Here is a 25,812-nt window from a genome sequence, read left to right on the forward strand (position 1 = left end):
GATCCAAACAGGAAATGAAATGATCAAAAAGTACACGGACCCCGGTGCTTGTGTATGTGTAAAATCCGTATGCCACAATTTATTTGATGATACCCAACAAACAGACGTTTCTAAACAAACTAAACAGTTTCAGAAAAAAAGATATAAAAATGTATGCAAAAAAAAAGAGAGTTCTGATAAAAAATAAATAAATAAAAAAAAAACGTTAAAGTTATTCACGTATTTTTTATGATAATTTTTTTAGGTTTAATATTATTTTTTTATAAATGAATCTTCAAGCGCGGTTCAAAATATATATTGCAATTTTTTAACTGGGCGTTTAGGTGGCTCGTGCACTTATGCGCGTGAGCTATGCTAATGAGTGATCTTCAGCGTCGTGATCAAGTGTCTACACAGCATCGCCAATTAACGGACTCTGTGAGTATTTATCCTTTTCAAACACACAATTTTCAGGCCACTATGTGTTTATTTTGTTTTGTGTACTTATTTTTTTATTGAAAAATATAATTTTGTTATAAAAACGTCGAGTTTTTCTGAGTTTTCTGAGAAATGTTTTCGATAAACGGTTGACAGAAATTGGCGCCGGAGGATTAAGTTAACGTTATTAACTTACGTGTTTCTGGACTTGGTTAGTTATTATTAACTAACTGTTGACTACGTTATTATTAACTGACTGTTAATATTTTCGTGTATTAAATATTTTCAGTGAGTTATTTTAGACAGTATTTTCGAGGGAAACTCGTTTTTCTTCAGTCAGAGGAGAGGTAAAACAGCCAAACAAATAAAATTAACGGGCTGACTTTTTTTCCACATAAAAATGACATCTGTCCTTTTATAATATTAACCCCTTACACTCAAGGCATTTTTAATGATTTTTTTTCATAAGTGACATGCTTAAAATTAAAGCAGCTCTTTTGTTGTGCGTTTCTATGGTAACGTTAAAAGTAGACCTGTCAATCAAAGAGTTCAGTTTAGTACAAGCGCGCAGCCACTAGACAGTCAGACAAAGAAGTGGTTATTTAGTAAAGTGATAGTAAGTGAAGTAAGTGGACTTTTTTGGACACATGCCTATTCATAAAATAGAGCCTTTATTAACCTTTGTAATTGAAACAAAATAGAATAATTGTCTTTTCTGTTTTTTTCAGTGATCGATTTTCATCTGATTTTTGTAAGTGATCATTCTAGAAGTCATCCTACAGTTCTGATTTGCCATGTTCTTAACATGCTGTTTTAGTCAATAAAGATAAATTGAGTGCACATTATTTCACAAAGGCATTTTCAATATATTTGATTCCTTTTCATGTTTCTTCTTTTTCTCAACAGGAGCTACATACACCCCAAAGGCTCTTTTCAGAGCCAAGGCCCATATTACACAGCGTCTTTGCCTTTGTACAGTAAGTATGTGTTTTAATTAACCTCAAAGACAACTGAAACGCTATCTTACCGTGAAATAAAATTAGTCATACCGTGAAACAGAATTTTGGTCATACCGCCCACCCCTACCCTGGTCGGTAACACTTTACGGTAAGGGTACATGAATTATCATGAATTCATGTATAAATTCATGCATGAATTATGCATTAATTCATTCATTAATATCTCATGAATCATCATGGAACTAACACGAGTTCAACGGTTTTCATTCATGACTTCATGGATTAAAACATTAACTAAGATGAGTACATCATCATGAATTATGATTTATTACACTTGATTATTATGTTTTCTTTGTTCAAAGTTATGCCACCATTAATAGCACATTGTTCATCAGTGTTTCAAAGGACCTAGTCACCACTTTAGTTGAGGGGCTAATAGTAGATAGAGTAGATAATGCTTAGTTAATGATGACTACTGTATTTGAATGTCAACAGAATTTGTGTACTATAAGCTTTGATTGGTCAATTTTGGGGTCTGTCCAATACAGTACTCATTGTTAACTAAGCATATCTATCAATGACTTCATCATGTGTGTGGCCCCTCAACTAAAGTGGTGACTAGGTCCTTTTAAACACTGATGAACAATGTGCTATTAAAGGTGGCATAACTGTGAACAAAGAAAACATAATGATCATGCTTAATAAATGATTTTTGTGCCTTTTGTGGGGCTTAACAATAACACATAATAGTATACCCACAATATCGGATTTGGATCGGCCTCGTCTGATCGATGTCTGATCGATACCCGATCCCGCAAAAATGGCAGTATCGGAGCCGATACCGATCCTGAGTATCGGATCGGGACATCCCTAGTAATAATAACAGCCGTTAAGCTCCTGGACAATTGACCGTTCCCAAAGATCCCCCTAGTTACTATCGCTATGTCCGACAAGCTACGCTGCTCTCACACACACCATGTTCTCACACAGTAAAAAATACATCGCTGACAGACAAAATTTGAAATTTGATCTTTTTTTCTTTTCAAACAATAAATACAGTTTTGTGGCTCTTTAATGTGTCGTGACAGATCGCTGTAGCGCATCAGTTAAAGCTGCTCGTGATCCGATCATCTCTTCCTTCTAGTTCATTTATAGCATCAAATAAACATGAATGAACATAAGAATGAATGTTGTTTTAACCACGGAAAGGCGTCAGTACATTCCGTTTTTCAAGTTCAAATCCTCCAATGTTAATCTGCTAACCCTGACTGCTTTGTCGGACAAAATGGCAGATGGCGAAGTATGATTGGTCAGATCACCTGTCAATCAAGCTCCTTGCGAAGGGTCAATTGTTTCTCTATATGTTATCATTATAATAGTCCTAATTATGGTGTTCATAACAAAACCGGCATGAAGAAACTTGTTCGCCTATTAAACTAAAATAAATATTTACTCACACATGTGCAAGTTAATGCAAGTCTGTTAGGTAAAAGGAAATTAGGCTACTATTTATGTTTTAAATAAAAATGATACATTTTGATGTCTTTGTAGAGGAGAGGAGAACGCTCGTGCTGCTGGAGAAGAGCCACTTCACTGGCAGAGTCATAGCAGAGGTGAAGTTCGACACATTGTCAATATGGCTGGTTTTCTTTTGAATCTGAGGGACCAGTGGTTACATATTAGATCACAGCCTGGTCTAATACATATTGATTGCAGGGTCGTCAAATTGTCTATAAATTATCTGTTCCACAGGCAATGTTCAGCCCCACTCATAATCCAGATCCTGTCGAGTTTACAGCTCCAACTCAGGTACACAGTGACCATCATCACCCTAACATTTAATCTATAATTTGGTTCTTAGCTGAGGTTCACTTGGGACGCAGTCATGTAAAGTTTTTCTCAGGAACACAATATATGAGCAGATGGATCTAACTAGCTTACATACTGAAATCCACTGCTTCATCAATCCCTTATTTAATCAAAATGTATATCCCTGTTTGTTCCCTACATTTACTATGTGTGTCTGTTTCACAGCAATGTAATAATTCATGTTTGTTGAGATTCCCCGTTTGTGTCCTATGTCTTCTGTGATGCGCTCTCCCACGCACACTGCTGCCTAAGTAGTTTATGGTTACTGCTACGACCCTGAGGGTCATTTCTGTGTATTTTTTGGGTTTCTGTTCCCTTGGCGTGTGTCTTATAGGCCGATTGGTGCAGCTGATTGGTGTGGTGATCCAATTGGACATAACGACAGCCTGCCCCTTTAAAAGTCGCTGCTGACGTCATTCAAGAGCTTTGCTCTTGCTCGTTTTGGGGATCGCTTTTCATTGTCATCAAGCTTTTGATCCTGCGAAAAAAAACTGATTGATGCACAACAAGCTGCCTTTATTTGCCAAAGTGAATGACATTGAAACCTGTGATCTCGTGCATTGTTATTTGGTTAGAGATGGTGTTCCAATGTGTAAATGCCCACTGGGCAGTGGACTTTCTGATGAACGTGTCTTGCAGGTGGTAGTGCCATCGTTACTGCGCAAAATGGTGTAGACAACCGCCCATAATGATGCAGGTCATGTGGGAGTTAAAAGGACGCATCACAAAATTGACCGTTCGCAGGCCCCTCCCACAAAACGGCCATTGTCCAATCACACATCATAGCAACCGTTACTATGTGAGCAGGTCTGTCAAACATTGACTCCAAGCAAGATGGTGAAGCGGTGCTCCCACGGCGTTTGTAAATCGGACACTAGATACCCTGAGATACCCTGAGAGATTGTCTGGAGGAGTTGTGTTCTTTCCATTTCCAAAGCCGAAAACACAACGTGAGCGGTGCCTACAATGGATAAAACAGTGTGGACAGCCCCACTCCCAGTTAAATGTGTAGAACATGGTTAACTCGCGTGCAGCGTGTGTGAGACTGAGACACTGAGATTAACGTTAGTCAAAGAAAAATTACGTTTTCTAAAGGGTTGTTGTTAACATGATATTCTCGGGGGAAAATGAGCAGCAGTCACTAGCAGTGCAGCACCCGTAGGCTAATGTTACAGTTTAGAGGAGTGCACGTTCGCAACGGGGAAAGCATGAAGCTTACTTGACAACATCAGTTCATATATCTATATCGTAACGAATAGAAATAACCTTAAATAATGTATGGTTATCTGCATCTTTCCGTCTCTTATGTATAGTTACTTTTTAAACACGAAAATCGCATTCAGCATGACACGCAAGCGGTTGCCGTGGTAATGAACAATCTGCTTGTTAAAGCGAATGTATCTGAGGCAAAATTACTAAATATGCAGCGCAAGTTATATATTTCTAACTCCAAACATTAGCCACTGAACCAGGTTACAAAATCTTCTTCAAGGCTGTGCTGGTTGCATTTGAGGTACAGCTCATGGGGTTTCTCAGATTTTGCTTGAGACCGGTATAAGCATTCGCCTCGATAGTAGTCGTGTCTCCTTCATTGCGTATTTTTATATTTTGAATATATCCCTCCACTGCATACTGTAACCCCTTTTGCCTCGATCTGGAGGATCTCGCTGAGGTAACATATTGCTCCAAAAAAGGTCACTGACACGCACTGGTATACCTCTTCCCGTCATGGCAATCTGTCGCGCTGGTCGTGTGTTTGACCATTTGTTTGACGGGCGTAGTAACAATAACTATGGGGCGTGGCTTTTGCGAACGGTCAATTCCGCGTTACTGTTGTAGATATAGCTAGATGTTTGGTAAACTAAGTGAACTAATTACCATTATCCTGTTTGTTGCTCCTGTGTTCTTAGAGTTTATGACTGTGTAAAAGAGTCTTAAAGTTCAGAAGTTGAGTTGAATCAAACTCCTGCAGGACTTGGCATGATTCAGACTTGGGAGCATGATTCTGATTTCTTCTCTTTTTGTTTTATTTCTTTTTGTTTTCTTTTTATATCTGAAGCATGGCAAGTGAACCATCATACTGGACCTGGAAACGTAAATCCAGGGCAAGAGTAAAAGAGCAATTGGATTCCATTCATTCTGAATTTAATGTCATTGATGAAGATGGAGTCATTGAAGAAGATGGAGTCATTGAAGAAGATGGAGTCATTGAAGAAGATGGAGTCATTGAGGATTTTCCATGTAATGTCGAAGAGATAGATTTAGAGGCAATTTTGTCTGATGAGTATTTGATCTTTGATTCTGATTCTGAGAGTGAAACAAAGATAAATTATTTAGAAGATAAATTGACAACATGGGCACTCGAAGAAAATGTTACACATAGTGCTTTGAACAAATTATTGCGAATTCTTAAGTGCCATCACCCATCGCTGCCATTAGATGCTCGTACTCTTTTGAAGACCACACGATCTGAAGTAATGGCTCTCCAAGAGAAGGCTGGCGGAACATATCACTACTTTGGGATCCTGCCGTCGATGAGTTCGACCCTAGAGGCATATCGCAGTAACTTGACCAGTGGAATGTGCCTTAAACTTCAGATCAATGTCGATGGCTTGCCATTGTTTAGAAGTTCATCAACTCAATTTTGGCCAATAATTGGGTTTGTTCAAAACCTCCCCAACCATAAGCCATTTGTGATTGCCCTTTTTGCTGGAAATGGGAAACCTGAACTCTATGAGTACATGGAGGATTTTGTTGAGGACATCAACAGTTTAGAGAAGGGCTTCTTCTTCAAAGATATTCCCTTGTCTCTAAAGTTGGAGGCCATGGTTTGTGATGCACCAGCACGTGCGTTCTTGAAGTGTGTTAAAGGCCACACTGGTTATTCGGCGTGTGAAAAGTGCACCCAAGAAGGTGAATACTTGAATAACCGTGTGGTTTTCCCCATCACTGATGCACCCCTCCGACGAGATGAGGACTTCATCGACATGACTGATGAAGCTCATCACCTTGGATCCTCACCCCTTCTTGCCACCTCTTTAGGCTTGGTCAGTGGTTTCCCTCTGGACTTCATGCACCTTGTCTGCTTGGGAGTCATGAGGCGTCTAGTTTACCTCTGGCTTAAGGGTCCATTGACATGTAGGCTCTCAAGTGGACAGGTGAATATGCTCTCTGAACAATTAGAGAATGTAAGGAGATACACACCAGTAGAATTTAACCGGCGGCCAAGAACACTGAAAGAGATAGACAGATGGAAGGCGTCCGAGTTCCGGCAGCTCCTGCTTTACACTGGGCCTGTGCTCCTCAAGTCCTTTTTGCATGCAGCAGTTTACAAGCACTTCCTGCTTCTTTTTGTGGGAATATTGATCCTCTCTAGCAAAAAGCTGTTTGCCACCTACACAGACTATGCAAACAATGCCCTTGTTCTCTTTGTGCAGCACTTCAGGAAGATGTATGGTGATACCTACATTTCTTACAATGTACACAATCTTGTGCACCTTGCCCAAGATGCCAAGGTGCATGGAACACTGGATTGTTTCAGTGCGTTTAAGTTTGAGAATTTCATGAAGAAAAAATGCCCAAACATCACGGGCAAAGAAGAAAACGCACAACAAACCTTCCAAAAAACCCTCCTCCCCCTCCCCTCCTACCTATGACTGGAAACAACATTAGAGCTGGCAAGTGGGATAACTATTTTGATCTTAAGTTTCCATATGTCCATTAGAAAATGAATTACATGCTCATACTTTTAATTATGCCTGATAAGAATTTGTAATCTTTGTGTTTAAATTTTTTTTTAATTTTAATCCTTGTTTTTTAAATCGCCATGACAGTGACAAACAGGGAGCAGCCTGTAGCCCACCCAACCTTCCATCAAAGGAGCAAGCCTAGTAAGACATTTTATGTGTATAATACTGCACTTCCCATACAGCGATTATCAGATGTAGATATCTAAGTTGCAAATCTTAAGGTTGATGTGCCTTTTGTTCTTTGGTTGTAACCTTTTTAAATCTTCTTGAAGTGTCAGTAAGAAGAAAGCTGGCCCACCCTCCCACCCCTTGTTTAACTGCTCCAGCCCATCCCACATCATCGTATAGTGAAGGTTAGTGTCCCCTCTATAGTAAATGCATCAAATCCCTAAACTCAAGTAGACACAGTGTACTGCACAGGTCCACAGCGCATACCATAGTTTGATGTTCCAGATATGGTTTTTGAGTTTATATTAGTAGTGTGATCAGTAAGCCAAGGTTTTCTGTCTTTCCAAGAGGCGGCAGTTCATATTCAAGAGGCGCCGGGACTGGAGGATTGGAGGACTGAAGGCTTTCCTGACTGTAAGCTATTTAAGACGCAGACAAAGAACACACTGACACACACACTCACAAACACACACACAAAGACACATGGAGCACAGCACAGTTCTATGCAAAGTGGGGAATGACAGAAAAAGTTTGAGAATCACTGATGTGGAGTGACACTGGGTTAGCTCTGTTATTTTGACATGGGTTAAGATTAGTTGCTGCTGATAGAAATTAGGGATGTCAACGATTAATCGACGATCGATTAATTGTCGATAATACATTTAATCGATAAAACTTATCAATCATCAATTAAGCAGGATCATGCGCTTGCGTGCTGCTCAACCGCAAAACATGTAAGCGAGCGCGCCGGTTTGGTGAAGTATTGAGTCCCACTGAATGACACACCGGAATGACACACACCGGAGTTGTTTGGGACTATTTTACACCTTCATTACAACTAAATTTGCGTGTGCATTCGCAGCCTTTTGTTTTGTGCAAATGTAAGTTGTAATAGTTATATTTATATATTAAATAATTAATTTAATTTATCAATCACATCAAAACATTTTACAATCCTACTAACCCTTTATTTAGATTAAAAACCATTCTTATTAATTTGGTGAGGAACATAGCCTTTTGAGCAGCATTTGCGGACCCTGTAATGCTGTTTGCCATTAATGCTAACGATTAGTCGATTAATTGATCGTTAATTTAAACGACGATCGATCATGGGAATTTGTGAAAATTGACATCCCTAATAGAAATGTGTGGCAATTACTCAGCTCACTGACATTAGTTTATCTAATTGTGATAAACTTGACTTACTGTTCACTCCAATAATTTATTTTTTATGTATTTTCTAGTGACACCGGATAATAACGGCCTGTGTGCTTTGCAGCAGCCTCCACGCCACCCTCTTCCAGGGATCCTTCAGAGGACTAGCGATTGTAAGATATTTTACATTTAGTGTATGCTACTGCACTTCTTACTCAGAACATCAGACTGAGGTAGTAAAAGTATAAATTTCATAGTAATTCAATAGCAAATTAATTAGGGCCATATTTTAAAATCAAGCTGGATCTGGGCCATTTGAGGCCAGTCAGCAGGAGGAAACCTACACCAATATGCAAGGAAAGCAGAAACCAAACTGTGTGTAACCAGCATTAATGTGTTTTTCCATTTTAAGTGATTACATCTGTTAATGAGGACCTTCTTACTGAATGTAAGTTTCCGTTAAATATGTGATGCATTGGGTCTTTAAATTACACTTGTGGCTGTAAGCGCACTTGAAAAGTTTGAGTGCAAAAAGCCTACTTCCTGTTTGTGTCACCTGTTAGTGACAACCGTTAATTGGCTGCAGGAAGCCGAATATGACGGGCTGGGCTCTCCTGAAAGTAAGCTATTAAGCATGCAGATGGAGAACACAATGAGACAGGCACACACACGCACAAAATACACAGCACACAGCACAGTCCTATACAAAATAGGGAATGACAAAAATTACAGAAACATTGAGAACCACTGCTGTGGGGTCACTTGTTTAGCTCAGTTAGTTTGAACTGGGTGATGCAGTTCTTTGTGTAATGGGCCTTTTTCTGTATTTCCAAGTGCCACAAGATGATTGGCAGCAAGACACACCAAGTGATGAAGGGATGTTCTCTCCTGAATGTAAGTTACAGGGCTTAAGAATAATTTAAGTCGCAGAATTTTCTGTCAGCAATGCATGACAATTAGTGCTGTCAACGTTAACGCATGCGATTAATTTTTGTCCATGTAAAAATATTGAACGCAATGTCCGTTCTTTCTGTCGTCCTTTAGCTAGAATTATATGAACACGCTCTGAAAGAATCATTAATCTTTGTTTTAACCTTTTTAATCTTTGTGTGTCAAGTGTCTGTGAACACCAACATGCCGCAGTGTCATGAAACCCCTCTATCCCGTCCAGGCCTTCCACACAGGACCCCTCAAAGTAAGAAATATTTTAGTGTATGATGTGTTTTATTTGTCTGTACTTCTTACTCTGTATCATGGTAGCCTAGAGCAGAGCAATAATACTAATAATAATTTGAATATCCCCAACTGAGCAAGCCAAAGGCAAGGAACCGAAAAACTCTATCAAGTGACCTAATGGTGTCCTATAACTCCATCAGGCGACCTAGTGGAGAGAAAAAAAAAAACCTTTGGAGAACCCAGGCTCTGTCGGGGGCCAGTTCTCCTCTAGGGCTGTGTATCACCAACAATGTCACGATACGATACGCATCACGATACTAAAGCCACAATACGATATGTATCACGATATGGATCAATTTGGAATTTTGAGCTGAGTTTGGTAACAGTGTTATAACAGTTGTGATAACTGAAAAACAATTTCGTTTTTGTCATAAAAAAACAATGAGTTAAATAAATAAAAACGCTTAAAATGGCTCTTCCTTCTGAATGAGATGAACGAGACACAAGCTATAATTTAGAGGCAGTGTTTTTCAATTCAGTGAAATCTAGAATTTTTATTGATTTTCGATACTTTAAAGCTATGAAAGATCTTGTATCTTTTGATCAGATTTGGTGTAATAAGGGGGCTTTGTGTGAGATTATTGATGACAACCTGCATTTTGCACCCCTTTTAAGATAATTTTGTCTTGTCTGTTCTGATTTTTTTTTTTTTTTTTTTCAATGTGTTAATTGACTGGACAATGTTTTAAATTTTGTAATTCAAAATATTCTCTCTCTCTCTCTCTCTCTCTCTCTCTCTCTGTCTGTCTGTCTCTCCCTCTCTGTCTCTCTCCCTCTGTCTGTCTCTCTCTCTCTCTCTCTCTCTCTCTCTCTCACACTCACACACACACACACACAGTTTTATTAAAAAAACAAGACACACTCATAGTTTGTATTTTTGTTAACACCTATATTTTTCCTGTTTTCCACAGGTCAAAGATTTGCCAGATCAGCTCCTGCTGGATGCACAGGTATTTTGGGCAGGTTCTCTCTGCTGTTGTCAGTAAACTACTGTATTATGCATTACTTGTTAATTGTTTTTTGTATAATTTTGTATATTTTCTTCCTGTACTTTCCCCAGCTGTTGAAAGGCTCCTTTTGGAGCAGGTCGGAGAACTGCAGCTTAAAATGGATCATGTAATCAAACTACTTCAAAAAAACAATTCGATTCCTCATGAAGATTTTAATTTGAACATGCTACCACTGCTCACGCTGCAAGACCTGGAGAATTTTGAAGACAAACTTCGGACCGACAGCACCTTTAAGAAGAAAGTGGTATGTCCCGTCTGTGTCTACCTCTAAAGCACAAAAGCCCTGATTTATTGTCAAATAAGACACCTATAGAGTATAGATACTCTTTTGATCCCGTGAGGGAAATTTGGTCTCTGCATTTATCCCATCCATGATTAGTGAAACACACAGAGCACACAGTGAACACTTACTCAAGGGCACTTCAGCCATGGATGTGGGCATGGGAGAGCAGTGCTTCAAAGACAGTGTAATACAGCAGGTTGTGAAATGGGATTAGTCAAATTTGTCTTTTACTTCACAGATAACTAAACTGTCATTGTCTGGTGGCAAGAATTTAAAGGAAACAGTTTGGAGAGTCTGCACTAAAATATTTGAACAGAATCTTGCAACTCAGCTGAACTGGTGCGGTAGGGGTCAGAAGACAGGCCTTAAATCACGGCCTATTCATCAGGTACTCCTGAGTAAGTCCTACAATGTGTTGAAGCAACATTCTGTCACTATTCAACCCATATATAAATATATATAAATATTTAAAACAACTGATATAAATACAGACACCACCTGTATTTATATCAGTTGTTTTCTATATTTATATACTAATTTCACAGTATTCTCAACCAAATGTCTTTTAAGGTTTTTTTTTTGTTATAAAATGCTCTAACTTTTCTTAATTGTCTTTATAGAAACAATCAAACGAAGATATAGACTTTTGTGCTGCTGTCTTATTTTTTCCCCCTGTTGCTTTTTTTTATTTTTTTGTTTAGGTGCTGTGTTAAGAAATCCTGCCCAACAAAATTCCACTGAGGCAGATGTAGAGATGGCTGTAAGAAACTGGCTGCGGCTGAGCAGGGACAGGAATGGGGGGCGGCAAAGGCGGGGCGAGCAAGCATTTTAAAGTGAAAAAATTGATTGGGCTGATTTTTCTTGATTAACTATTTTGGAGGGGATTTCTTTTTCTTTTCTTTTTTTCTTGTGTACATTTCTGTGTGATTTGTTGAGTGTTAAAATAAATGATACTGCTTTTGCCACAATTGCCGACTCCATTTATACTTATGGGTGATTTTAATAGCCATAATCCTTTATGGGGAGAAGATCGATGTGATGCTAAAGGAAAGAGAATTGAGGATTTTATACAAAAAAATGACTTGTGTTTACTAAATGATGGAACCAAAACCTACCTTCATCCAGGTCATGGCACATATTCTGCAATTGATTTGACTATATGCAGTGCTGAAATCTTTTTAGATTGTACATGGCGGGTCTGGGACGATTTATGTGGGAGTGACTACTTTCCACTTATTACCTCATTCCCTCAATCGGATGTCCAACAAAGACCTTCAAGATGGCAACTTAAAAAAGCAAATTGGCCTTCTTTCGAAATTATGTGTTATGAAAAATTTATTTCAGCAACTCAAGACAATCAGAACTCTATAGAAACTTTTACTGAACAGTTAATTGATATTGCAAATGAAACAATTCCTAAGACATCCTCTAAATCGCACTGTAAAGCTAACCCCTGGTTTAACGAGCAGTGTAAAAAAGCTATCGGGGCACGGAAAAAGGCGGAAAGACTTTTTAATAAACAGCCTTCAACGGCTAATTTTATATCTTTTAAAATTTGTAGAGCTCAAGCTCGCAGAATTTTAAATGAAGCAAAAAAGCAAAGCTGGAGACAATATGTATCAAGTTTAACATGCTATACTCCCATGAAGAGGATCTGGAACATGATTCGCAAAATGAAGAACATTGGAAATGAATTTAATATACAACATCTTAAAAAACTAGATATTCTCCAGACAAAGGAAATGGATATAGCAAACACATTAGCAGAATCTTTTGAAAAGAATTCGTCAATAGAAAACTGCCTCCCTGAGTTCCAGTTAATTCGAATACAGCAGGAAAGGGAAAAATTGAACTTCTGTTCTGATAACAAAGAAGTATATAATCAACCTTTCAAGATGGATGAATTAATACACTCTTTAAAATGTTCCCATGACACTGCTGTAGGGCCAGACCAAATTCACTATCAATTCTTAAAGCACTTACCCCAAAGCATATTATCTCTTCTTTTAGATAATTTTAACTCTGTCTGGTCTTCTGGACAAATACCACCCTCCTGGAAAGAAGCAACCGTAATTCCTATACCTAAACCAGGAAAAGACCATTCAGATCCAAATAACTACCGACCAATCGCTCTTACCAGTTGCCTCTGTAAAACGATGGAGAGAATGGTAAATAATCGGCTTGTTTGGACTCTGGAGTCGAAGAAACAAATAAGTGACTATCAATGTGGCTTTAGACGTGGAAAGTGCACCTTGGATCAATTAATCCGACTGGAAACTTATATTAGAGATGGTTTCATTAGAAAAGAACATGTTGTTGCCGTCTTTTTTGACTTGGAAAAAGCATATGATACAACATGGAGGTATGGGATTTTGAAAGATCTTTACCACATGGGTTTTAGAGGACGATTACCCATCTTTATTTCCAATTTTTTGACCAGCAGATATTTCAAAGTCCAAGTAGGAAACACCTTGTCGGATATTCACAAACAAGAAATTGGAGTTCCTCAGGGAAGCATTCTTTCTGTCACTCTCTTCAGTATTAAAATAAACAGCATTGAGAGTATCATTGGATCTAATATATTCTGCAGTTTATATGTGGACGATCTCTGCATCTGCTATAGAGGGAAGAACATGAGTACAATTGAAAGACAACTGCAGTTATGCATTCACAAAATATATCAGTGGTCAGTTGAAAATGGATTCAAATTCTCTAAATCAAAAACAGTCTGTACCCACTTCTGTATCCAGCGATCCCTTCATCTTGACCCAGAACTCTTCATTAATAGAGAACCGATTAATGTTGTTAAAGAAATTAAGTTCTTAGGACTCCTCCTTGACAACAAAATGACTTTCATTCCTCATTTGAAAGCACTTAAAAACAGGTGTCTTAAAGCCATGAATATAATGAAAGTACTGGCAAAAACAAAATGGGGAGCAGATTACATGGTTCTTTTGAGACTCTATAGAACACTAATTCGTTCCCGGCTGGACTATGGAAGCATAATTTATGACTCTGCCAGAGAATCATATAAGCGGATGTTGGACTCAGTACATCATCAGGGCTTACGACTCGCCTTGGGAGCATTTAGAACTTCGCCGATGCAAAGCTTGTACATCGAAGCCAATGAACCTTCACTTCAAAACAGACGATTGAAGCTTTCACTCCAATATGCTATCAAAATAAAGGCAAATAAAACCAACCCCGCTTATTCTTCAATCTTCAACCCACAATTTACTCCTTTGTATGAGAGCAAACCTAAAAGTATCAGATCCTTTGGTATTCGTATTAAACCTCATTTGGAGAACTTGAATATAAATTTGAACATTCTAACCCAAATACAATTCAATTCTATATCTCCCTGGAAACTAAAGAAGCCTAATATCAATTTGGATTTGGCTCATCAGAAGAAAGGAGTGACCCATCCAAATGTATATAGACAGCAATATTTGGAAATAAGAAACCAATTCCCCTCCCATGTCCCTATATTCACAGATGGCTCGAAGATGAAAAACAGTGTTACGGCAGCAATGGTGACTGGAAATCAACGCTATGGAATTCGTATTCCAAAACAGTGCTCAATTTTCTCTGCTGAGGCTCGTGCTTTACTTTTAGCTTTGGAGCACATTGAAAATTCTCTGCAAAAATTTTTTATAATTTTTACTGACTCTAAATCCTGCCTTCAAGCAATGGACACTTTAAAAATTGACCATCCTTTAGTGGACTGCATCTTAACCAAAGTGGATTATCTACTAAATCAGTTTTTCAGCATTATCTTTTGCTGGGTTCCAGGACATGTTGGTCTTGCAGGAAATGAACAAGCTGATGCAGCTGCTAAGGAAGCACTTAATCAGGAAGTTAATGAATGTCAAATCCCTCCCTCAGATATCAGACCGATTATTAACCGATATATTTTAAATAAGTGGCAAGAAGAGTGGAATATGTGCAAGAACAATAAGTTGTATGTAATTCATCCGGAAATTTCAAACAGACTTATCAATTTTAAAACAAGATTTGATCAAGTGGTCTACACCAGATGCCGAATAGGTCACACAAATCTGACCCATGCCTTTTTGCTTAAAGGTGAAGACCCAACCCTATGTATGTTTTGTAATATTCCCTTATCTGTCAAACATATTTTACTAGATTGTCCTGGTCTTAACACAAGTAGAATGCTCTTTTATGAAGTTACCTCGTTAAAGGACTTATTTAATGAGATTGTGCCTGAAAAGGTTTTGGATTTCTTATCATATATTAATCTTAAAAAAAATATTGTATAATATGACTTGCTATTTATATTTGTTTTGTTTTTATTGTATTTATATGATATTTGTTTTTTTGTAATTGAATTCTTGCCATGAAAATAGCTTTGATCGCTGACATGGCATTAAATATAAAACATACTACCCCAGTGGGCATTTTATGTCAATTTAACATCAATATGACATCAAACACTGACGTCAAAATTACGCCCCAAAATAGGTCAAAAATGAAAGTCATATTGACGTCAAAGTGTCGATGTCAATTTGATGTCAATATTTTGACCTCAGCTGATGTCATTTTGATGTTATTTTGATGTCATGCTTTGTTGGCATTTGATGTCAATTCAACATTTATTTGACATCAAGATGTCATTATGTTGATGTCATTACAATGTCAAGCTTTGTTAGCATTTGATGTCAATTCTACATCTATTTGACGTCAGGATGTCATGATGTTGATGTCATTTTAATGCTGTTTTGATATTCAATATCAAGCTTCGATATCAATTCAACATAAATGTGACATCAAACATTGATGTCAAAATTACATTGAAATGACATCAAAATATGTCAATAAATTTTGATGTCAAGCATCACTCAATTTTCTACAATGACTGACAACATACACATACTTTGAGATCTGATATGTTTTTATTTTATTTTTTTGAGCAGTGCAATACAGTGGGGGTGCTATGGATTCACACCTCCAGAGCTCTCAAGTGCCTGTAAAGGGAACAAGAGAACAAGAAAGCAAACATTAAAATGGGCCCTGTCCATTAACATAACTAACGCTTAGTACCCATCAGTAGTGGCTACTCTACAGTATATAGACAACTAAAAGATAACCCACATTATAGCCTAATCACATGCAGTAGTCAGAGATGCAGATGTGTACAATTATATGATAATGGATCGAGTCAAACCTTTTGTTAATATCTGTTAAAACTGTCATATGTCAGGATCTCATTTCACTGCTAGTAATCAGTCCACATTTTGTACTGAATTGTAAAAGGTGAACATTAATTTAAAGCCCGAGAGCAGCGATTTCAAAACATCACATTCGTCCGGGCTCTTCCCTATGTAGGCTAGTGGTGTCTCATTTCCATGGGGAATATTTTTACCCCTATTGCCACTCTGTTTCGAAGAACATGGTGTAGTGTTAAAACGAAGGGGAAGGGTAAAACCAGAGAAATGGGATTGAGCCTAAATCTACATTGTTGTTTGCAGCAGCTCCTACCTTCCGGCGCCCAGTGCCCCCTCTTCTGTCCGGCGCAGCGCGCAAATGGTTGGCCATCAGGCTACCAATGGAAGCTTCTGTGATGCCGGGTTGTGACTTCTGGATGGCACCTGAAAAATTTAACAGCAATTGCCATTTATCTTGCACATACTGATCAAAATAAAAATCATGTAGAGAATAGAACTATAGGTGATGTAGGTGCACAAATAGAAAATATAATTACCTATCATGACCTTATAAAGTTCCATTCTTCTGAATGGCAGCTTGTCACCAGTCCCATCCATGTTCATTATGGACATTAGGCTATTTGTGAGCACTCTGTCAATAAAAATGGGAATAAACAAAGTTATACATGCTGTACAGCAAGAGATGTGAAATGATGTCCAGAGGTACATGCCTGTGTGCACGTGTGTGTGTGGCTAACAGCTAGGCTAACAGTGGGTGCGTCAGACTGAGTTATTGCACACAGACACGAGAAGAGTGTCTCATCGTATCTAGCTTTAACTCTGACTGTGAATAAGCTAATTTCACAAAATGCTGGCATACTCATTTAAGAAAAAATAAAGTCCATACATTTTAAGATATTAACAGCACAACTTCAGAGACTGACCTTTTCATCACATTGTTGACATTTTCCCGCAGGGTAGCTCCACCAATTTTTGACATCTGAGCTGTCTAAAGGAATTATTTAGCAAATATGCAGAAATGTATATGAGGTACAATAATATGTGAATAAGATATTGTATGTGGAATAATTACATCTGTTTGTAAAGGTTTGTTTTCCTTTTTCGTAGTAACCTACCATGAGTTTTCGTTTTTCCTCGCTGGTTAGCTTTCTGTTAAGCTGTTGAAGCTGGTCTACGGAGTCGATCAATTCTAAGTGGAACTGGGAATGCGGGGCTCGTAAAAACGCCCAGCTTCAGAGAGCTTTGCTCTCATGTCAGCTAGCAAGTACAGCACTCGCTTTTGGAACTCTGAATGTCAGACCAAAGAGAGCAATATCACATCATATTCTGTACAATGATTTTTTTTCAATGCAGCAGCTATTTTTGTTTAGGACACACTTACTTTTCTTTTCCATTGGGAAGACATCTTCTCTATGGTAAGATCTGTGTTCTCTCTCCCTGCTTGGCGTTTCCATGATCCTGGACCTGGAACGACTGTGTGGTCTTTCCAGGGACCTGGACCTGGAACGACTGTGTGGTCTTTCCAGGGTCCTGGACCTGGAACGACTGTGTGGTCTTTCCAGGGTCCTGGACCTGGAACGACTGTGTGGTCTTTCCAGGGTGCTGGACCTGGAACGATTCTGTGGTCTTTCCAGGGTGCTGGACCTGGAACGATTGTGTGGTCTTTCCAGGGTGCTGGACCTGGAACGATTGTGTGGTCTTTTCAGGGTGCTGAACCTGGAACGATTGTGTGGTCTTTCCGGTGTGTGAGGTGTTTCCATGTTCGGGGACCTGGAATGATGGCGAGGTGTTTCCCTGGTGTGCTCTTGACCAATCACTTGATGGCTGGAACTGGGCGTGGACTTGGACTTGGATTTCTTTGGTGGCGGTGGCAGGGAGGGCCCTGTTTGATCGCAAACAGTGAGACGATATTAAGCAACTGACTTTACTTAGAAAACTGTACATTTATATGCTGATGTTTTAGTTTAAGATATATGGCCTACTTACCATGTCCTGATGAATTAGCCTCAGAACTTAACTGGTAATTCGGTGGGGTATCATCAATTGCTTCATCTTCATCATCTGTGTAACATATGAAACAACCACCTTATCGCACTCACAGGACTAAAAGTTTCCTGCTTAGAAGTCTCAGTGTTAAACACAAACTATTTTGGACCTGCTACACAACTGTTTCATTATCATACCTTCAACAAAGTCATCAAATGTTTTTTTTTCCCAATCCTCTTGGGCTTAGAGATGGCCAGCTCATCGCCACTACCCTCAGCAGCTGTCGAGAAGTTGTATAACTCGCGACTCCTCCCTGTCCACTTGAATGAATGAAAACCATGCATCAACGATAATGATAATGAAAAGTGAATGCAAAGCAAGTCCTTATTACAGCAACTGACGTTGACTTACTTGATGTTAATTTCAGCTTTATGAGAGGAAATTTCCTCCACTTTTCCTCAGGCTTTCGCATCTCTTTCATTGCTTTCAATGCGTCGATGCCAGGTGGCCAGTGCACCATATCATCAAGCACCCAGGACTTTGGGATGACTCCTTCCTCTTCTTTATTTCTCTCCCTCCAAACAGCCCGAACCCACATGACAAAACCTTGACAGAGAGGTAACATTTTTATTTTTAGTCTGGATCCAGGCCAGTGCAAGTACGAGAACTCTCATGTACTACTATATTGTTGTGCTTATCTATACTTCTCAATGTTACCGACTGAGGCAGGAGGCAGAACGCAGCTGGAGGATGAGTGAGTGTCAGGTGGCAGCACAGTGGTGGAGGCTGAGACAGGAGGGTGGAGGACAGTGGTTACAGACCTGCAAAAATGTTGCAGAAATTACTTGCCTTTTTGATGTTGATACTTTTTCAATATAGATGTTTTATTATTTCCCATTTGTGAATTGAACTTTTCTCAAATCTTTTAATTCTGCCTTATATTTTCCTGCACTAAATAACATGCTACCATCTCGCTGATTCTACACCCTTCACTATAAGCCATGGAATAGGCTATTAGTCAAACTTGCATGTCTCAGACTAACTTAGCCTACTTTTTTCTCATACCTGCAAATTTTATTTAGTTTCCCCAATTAATTCAGATCTGCATCTTTTGGCATAATGTTTTTACGATGGCAGATTGTAGTTGTATTATTTTTCAGATATCAGACATGATGTTTTAATAATAATTTTAGCAATCATAGTTTTATATTTAGGCCTATATATAAAAATATTATTTTTCAATTCTATTCTTCTATTTAAAGGATATACAGAAACAGTTTTCTAGATTACCAAAGTGCTGTAGCCTAGGCCTTTTACAATTATAAAAATTTTTTAAAACACAATAACAACCCCAACAATAAGCTATAAAAATGCAATAGCCTATATCAATTTTGTTTCTTCATAATTCTATCTTTGTGGGGGCATTTGGCCCTCAAAATGTGGGTTAAACAAGAACACACACACATATCCTATATAAAAATCACAGACGCGAGTGTCAACCGATCAGAACGCCGCTGACACACTGCACTGAGCCGTGTTGTACTGTGAATAGCGTGTTAAATACGTGTTAGCGAAAAAAAACAATAAATAACTTCACTGCCACACGTGAATGACGCGTGACGTACTCGACACTTCACTGCCACGCGTGATTTGCGTGACGTCAGCATCTTAAATTGAATAGAAATAAATAGAAGAATAAAAAAATAAGACGTTGAGTGAGACGTTCATTTAGACGAGTGCATGTTGCAAAGTTATAATAAACAGCCGATCTGAACGCCATAGTCGCCGAATGGAACATTTCGAGCGCCATACTAAACGCCTGATTCGGCTGCAGGACCTCTAGTATGGAACGCGTCTTTACATCGACTTAACATTGAAATCACTCGCGCCAGAGGCTCTATTCGCGTTTGGTGTGAACGCACCATTAGAGCGCAAAAAAGATCATAACATCTCGAAAGACGCCTATGGTCTCGCACTCCAGTCTAATTAGCACATTCCCAATTATTATTGTGAAGTTTACCGTGCTTGCAACTTCACCCTCACCGCAGCCCCGAAAAAAACTCATCGGATCTACAAGATTCACATAAATGACACATTTTGATTCAAAACGGCTAATTTCACTGAAAAGCTGACTAGTTTGCAGGTACACACGTCAAATTTGTGCATTTTGTGTAGAGACATGGCAGAAGCAGACCATGAAGCAGACCGCTACGATTCACTGACACACACACACACACACACATACACATACACACACATTGATAAAATCATACGATGACTGCAGACAGTAAGACACTTCTTCCATTATACCGAATGTAAACGTTACAGTTAAGCTAACCTCAGGTTACATTAGCTCGCTCAGCTCATCATAACGTTAAAGATATGGCTGTGAAATTATTCGACATAATTCAGTAAAATTACACCCATTAAAATTAAGTAGTCTATGTATATGATGGTGTATCAACATAATAACAACAATAGCATGCTAGCTGGTTACCAGGATTTGGAGAAGGATTTTGAGTTTCGAAGATCTCTAGCGCAGTTGACCAGACAGAGTGTGAGAGCCGTTATGCAGATTTGCTACTTTCCCGCGCGATATGGCCAGGATGTGACGTTTTTTTGTAGTCAATTTGTAGTCCATGATGATTTTTAAAAAAATCAGCTTCAATATCAGATTAAATTGACCTTTTAGTATATGCAATTGTGTCTGCTGTCATTTTAAACGTGAACTAAATATATGCTAGGATTTAAATAAATAAAAACTCGCAAAATACATAGACTTAGGCCTACAACTTTCAAGATCATTCAGGCTAGGTCTAGCTGTTGAAAATCATTGATTTACAATGAGTAATAAATATTTATATATATGAGTAATTTCAGACATTTTAGACATTGTTTTGACTTAAATTTCACATCAATTTGACGTCTTATTTCCTGACATCAAGTCAACATCGATTTAATGTCAATGATATTGACCTGAGATGTAGGGACCAGAAAAAACATGTCAGATTGATTCCTTTGTTGTGCCTCTTTACAACCACAAGGAAATAATTACAAAATATAATGGAAATATGCATATTCATGCATGTCATACATGGTGGTCAAAATCTTGACTATTTGTTGATGTCAAATTGATGTCAAGGTGCCCGCTGGGACTACTACTACTACTGCTTTTGCAAAACCAAATTAAAAAATAAATTTTCAAGGTCATCTTCCGGTGCCCTCCTATTTTGTTATTTCTCCCAGAAAACTCCTGTAGCCTAATTTGCATGACCATCAAACTTAATTTTAATATCACTGATCCATTAATTTTTTCTGTTAGACTGACATTTCCCAGGTAGTCAGATTGTGTGTGAAATAGGCTACCCTACACATAAACAATCACTTACTTTCAATTTAACTTTCACTTCAATTTCATTTCGATTTACTTTCAATTTACAAATTGTTAGGGAAGAAATATTATGATTAACACATCACATAAACTGTTATTGAGTGTTGATAGACAATAGGAAACTTGTGTCCTTGGAACAATCTGACAGCAGTTAACGTTAGCTTAAACAAATAAATAAAACATAACGGTGGGATCCTACTAGAGCGGCGAAAGCATTCAGACGCCTCGTTCCTTTGACTTAACACTGGAACAGCTGATTTTCAAGCATGCTGTGTCGTTTCCAGCGATGCAGCCGAAAATCAGTTGTTCCGGTGTTAAGTCAAAAGGAGCGAGGCGTCTGAATGCTTTTCTCGCTCTAGTGGGATCGCGCCGAATAGGTCATAATAATTATATCGGGTTTACGTTGGCTCACGGTCGGCGATCATTCTAATGCCACCGTCTTCCCGACATCTTGCCGATTAGCTACCGATCTCCATAAGACATCTTACCGAGGCACTTTATGTCGGGCAGGCACACGCGCCCCAACGTCGGCACGATCTAATTTGTTGTCTGGGTTCAGATCTAATAGACTACTGATGCAGCATATTTTCTCCCAACTATTTCCATAACTACGTCCATTTAAGACATAAACTGTGTTTAAGTGAATCTCGGTCGTTTAGACATATTTTTGTGTATATTTGATCGTTTAGACGCGCACATGAAACCCAAAGTAGTCTATAATTTGCTTGTCTCGTTGCGGTCTGTTTCGGAGTTTGGGAACGGTATCTCTTGCGCTATTTTATTATTAAACGCGTCCCGCAGTTTAGCAACAGTAGCATTTTACAACAATCACCGATCGTTCTGATTCTGACGTTAAGATTGAGTTTTAGGGAGAAATGTCAGTGCACCGCTGAGAAGGGAAGGAAGTTGTGCTAGACAGAATGCGGCTTATGTATAAATATTCTTTTTATAATTTTTGGAAGGCGAAATATAAAATAAAATCAGACTAATATCACAGATCTAAACCAGGCTACGTTTGAATGTTTAGTTCTGTCGTCTGTCGTCACTCATCAAGCAGGGCTGGTGTTGTGCTCGCTGTGCGCGAGATCTCTCTCTCTCTCTCTCTCTCTCTCTCTCTCTCTCTCTCTCTCTCTCTCTCTCTCTCTCTGACTGCGAATAGCTAAATTGCATCACAGAGAATGGTTTTATAGAATTATTATACATAGAAATGGCTGGCGAGATAAAATAACTTTCTCTTTATAGCAATAATAAATGTATTTTCTTAATTTCTCCAGTACTGACAGCAGAACCGATAACGTCCGAGCTTACCAAAGCCAGTCCTTCAATAGCCTATAGTGCGTTGGTATCTTTTTTATTACTTATTTCTCTGCATTGAGTGACAACCCTCTCAAATATAAGACACACAAACAGAACAAATAAAAGTCTCAGATTCACTGTCTGTAATTGCAAAATTCTTGCTTACTTATTGTGACATGATAGCAACCCTTCTGCTGTGATAATGCAACTTCAACTACGCTATCAATATCCAAAGTAGCCGAATGTCATGTCGCATTTTTTCTCGAAGTTGGCAGTAAAATATCAAAAGTTTTTAATTAAATATAATAAGTTATACAAATTTAATCCTTACTGTTTTCGCCAAGGAACTTAGCTCCTTCCTTATAGGCACTGGATGAGGTCTGTTCACTCTGCTGGAAAATGACTCTAGGGGCAGCGTGCGTCGAACACGTGTTCCACAACAACACTAGGCTGCCCACAGATGCCTGCCTAATAATCGGCTTGATATACTTGGAAATTGGCCGATGCCGATTATGTAAAAAATGCTAAAAATCGTCCGATTAATCGGCCGGCCGATTAATCGGTCGACCTAGTAAATTGTCGCAATATCTGTCTGATCCAAATGAACAACACTGGTCTACAGTGAAACATGTGATAAGGTACTTAAAAGGTACAATTGATTATGAACTATGTTACAAGAAAAGAGAGGAAAATCTCAAACTTGTGGCATACAGTGATGCTGATTGGGCATCAGATCTAAATGACAGGCGGAGTACGACAGGATACTGTTTTAGTCTTACTCAAAATGGTCCTTTAATTTCCTGGAAGTCAAAGAAACAGTCCACAGTTGCTTTGTCTACATGTGAAGCTGAGTACATGGCACTGGCAGCAGCCACACAGGAAAGCATGTATCTTGTACAGTTGTTGAATGGCATGGAAAATGGTTGTCTGTTTGAGCCAGTACAAATCTTTGAAGATAACCAATATGCCATTGCTCTGTCAAAGAACCCAGTGTGTCGACAAAGATGCAAGCATGTAGATATAAAGTATCATTTCATTCGATCAGCACTCAGTGATGGTAAAGTGATAATTGAGTATTGCCCCACTGAAGAAATGGTGGCTGATGTTAAGACTAAACCAGTAACAAAGTTTAAACTTGAAAAGTTCAAAAGTCTTATGTTTGGCATGTAAATGCAGCACAAGAGAAATACAAGACTGTTCATGTGTTATGTTGTTATAATGGTAATCTACACAGTATGAGAACAAGTGGGGGTGTTAAAGTTTGTAATGTGTGCCCTCATACTGCTCACGTGTGTCACGTGTATGTGATCTGCTATCCACAAATGGGTATATGGAAATAAAGGATGTTCCGGTTCAACAGAATGCAGAGAGATGTCTGTGTGTTTTTCCTCCGTATAATTTACTAAATTAACCGGTTATAATTCACGAAAATGGCTGCGCCAACATAGTGCTACTTATATCTTTATTGTAAAGATTCCGGACACAAATTTCAGGTACATAACACTTTCCGCTACTTTTACTGAAAGCAATCTAGCAATCTGTGTCTGGTTGCTGCTTAAAGGGATATTTCACCCAAATATGAAAATTCTCTCATGATTTACTCACCCTCACGTCATCCCAGATGTGTATAACTTGCTTCTGATGAACACAAATGAAGATTAAGAATTTCTCATCTCTGCAGGTCCACACAATGCAAGTGAATGGGTAACACAATTTTGAAGCCCCAAAGTCCACATAAGTCTGCATAAAAGTACTCCAGATGACTCCAGAAGTTAAATCAATGTCTTCAGAAGCAATATGATAGGTGAAGGAGAGAAACAGTATTTTTAAATAAATATTATTATTATTTCTTTTTTTTTTTACTAAAAATTATCCTCTCTGCTCTGTCAATCTCCAATTCACTTTCACTTTCCCATTATTCTTCTGTTTTTGGTGATTCACAGTCATATTGCATATCGCCCCATACTGGGCAGAGAGGAGAATTTATGATAAAAATTACTTAAAACATTGTCTAATTTAAACAATATTTAAGAACTATATAACAAAAATTATTGCAGATTAAACATTTATTTTACTTATTACATTTTAGGGTAACATTACAAAGACGTTGTGTTTCTTTGAGGTTATACACAATCATTTGTGGTTTTCAGTTTAATATTTGTAGTTCAGGATCTTGACCACATGATGGCAGAAGTTATTTATCATCTGTTATCCTGAACAACAAAGATGTGAGAAGTTTTTTCTTAATCCTTCCCACTCAGCTTTTGTGTTTGCTCTTCAAACATATGGAATTAAAATGTAAACTATCATTTCTCATGTTATTCCTCTGAAAATCAACTCGAAACATGGCTAGTCATTCATATCCAACTTATTCCCTTATGTTTGAATATGAATAATGTATGTGGAATAAATACACTAGGATCATACTAAGTTTAGTTAATGAATTTGTAACAGACAAGCTTGTTACAAAGTTTTTTATCTGCAGTCTTTCTTCCACACCGCTAGGGGTGCTATGGTTCCTAAATGTGCTCCTTAAGTAAAGGTGGGTTTGTAGAGGAAGTTAGCAGAACAGCAGCAGTAGGAAGTATGGCTTACCTGTATTTGTGTTATGTCCTGGTTGGGAAATGTGCCATTTCAAGCTCAACTTAAAGTAAGGATTTGTCTCCTTTCCTGTTATTTAAATGTATGCCTTGATGATGATGTTTGTTGTTAAGGAGTTTGATACAGTTTATTTCTATGTATTTTAGAAGGACTCTTTATCGATGACTTTAACACTGCATGTCTTCAACTATAAATATGGATTTAGAGCCCAAAGGGATGTAAGCTTGGGACTTTTGGCTTACTTATGACTGTTTCTGATTTGGAAGAGTCAGATGCATGAGAATTGTTATCGTTTGGTGTCAATTCATCGCAAGTGGTTGGATTATTAATCTACTAAGAGACTGCTGCTACTTTGGACATTGTTTGAGGATCTATACCAGCAGATAAGACCTACACACATCAATTTACACTTCATTGAAGTGTTCTACCAATGACCAATTCCTGTAAAGTAACTATCTGTTACATTGTTTTGTTTATTATAGTTGATTTGTTTTTTTGTAATTACT

The 25,812-nt window shown here is 38.3% G+C and overlaps 1 protein-coding gene across 1 annotated transcript; it reads left to right on the forward strand.

Annotated features, from left to right (window-relative positions):
- The first annotated feature begins 328 nt into the window (after positions 1-328).
- On the forward strand, positions 329-11,725 carry LOC127617852 (uncharacterized). Its single transcript, XM_052089961.1, has 15 exons — positions 329-417; positions 1,146-1,168; positions 1,324-1,394; positions 2,928-2,989; positions 3,129-3,185; positions 7,079-7,135; positions 7,267-7,347; positions 7,511-7,576; positions 8,407-8,490; positions 9,152-9,211; positions 9,435-9,512; positions 10,465-10,503; positions 10,614-10,807; positions 11,085-11,244; positions 11,548-11,725. Coding segments are annotated over exons 6-15 (894 nt in total). The 5' UTR covers positions 329-417; positions 1,146-1,168; positions 1,324-1,394; positions 2,928-2,989; positions 3,129-3,185; positions 7,079-7,134; the 3' UTR covers positions 11,679-11,725.
- The last annotated feature ends 14,087 nt before the right edge of the window (positions 11,726-25,812 follow it).

Source organism: Xyrauchen texanus, chromosome 24 (assembly GCF_025860055.1).
Source record: "Xyrauchen texanus isolate HMW12.3.18 chromosome 24, RBS_HiC_50CHRs, whole genome shotgun sequence".
NCBI lineage: Eukaryota > Metazoa > Chordata > Actinopteri > Cypriniformes > Catostomidae > Xyrauchen > Xyrauchen texanus.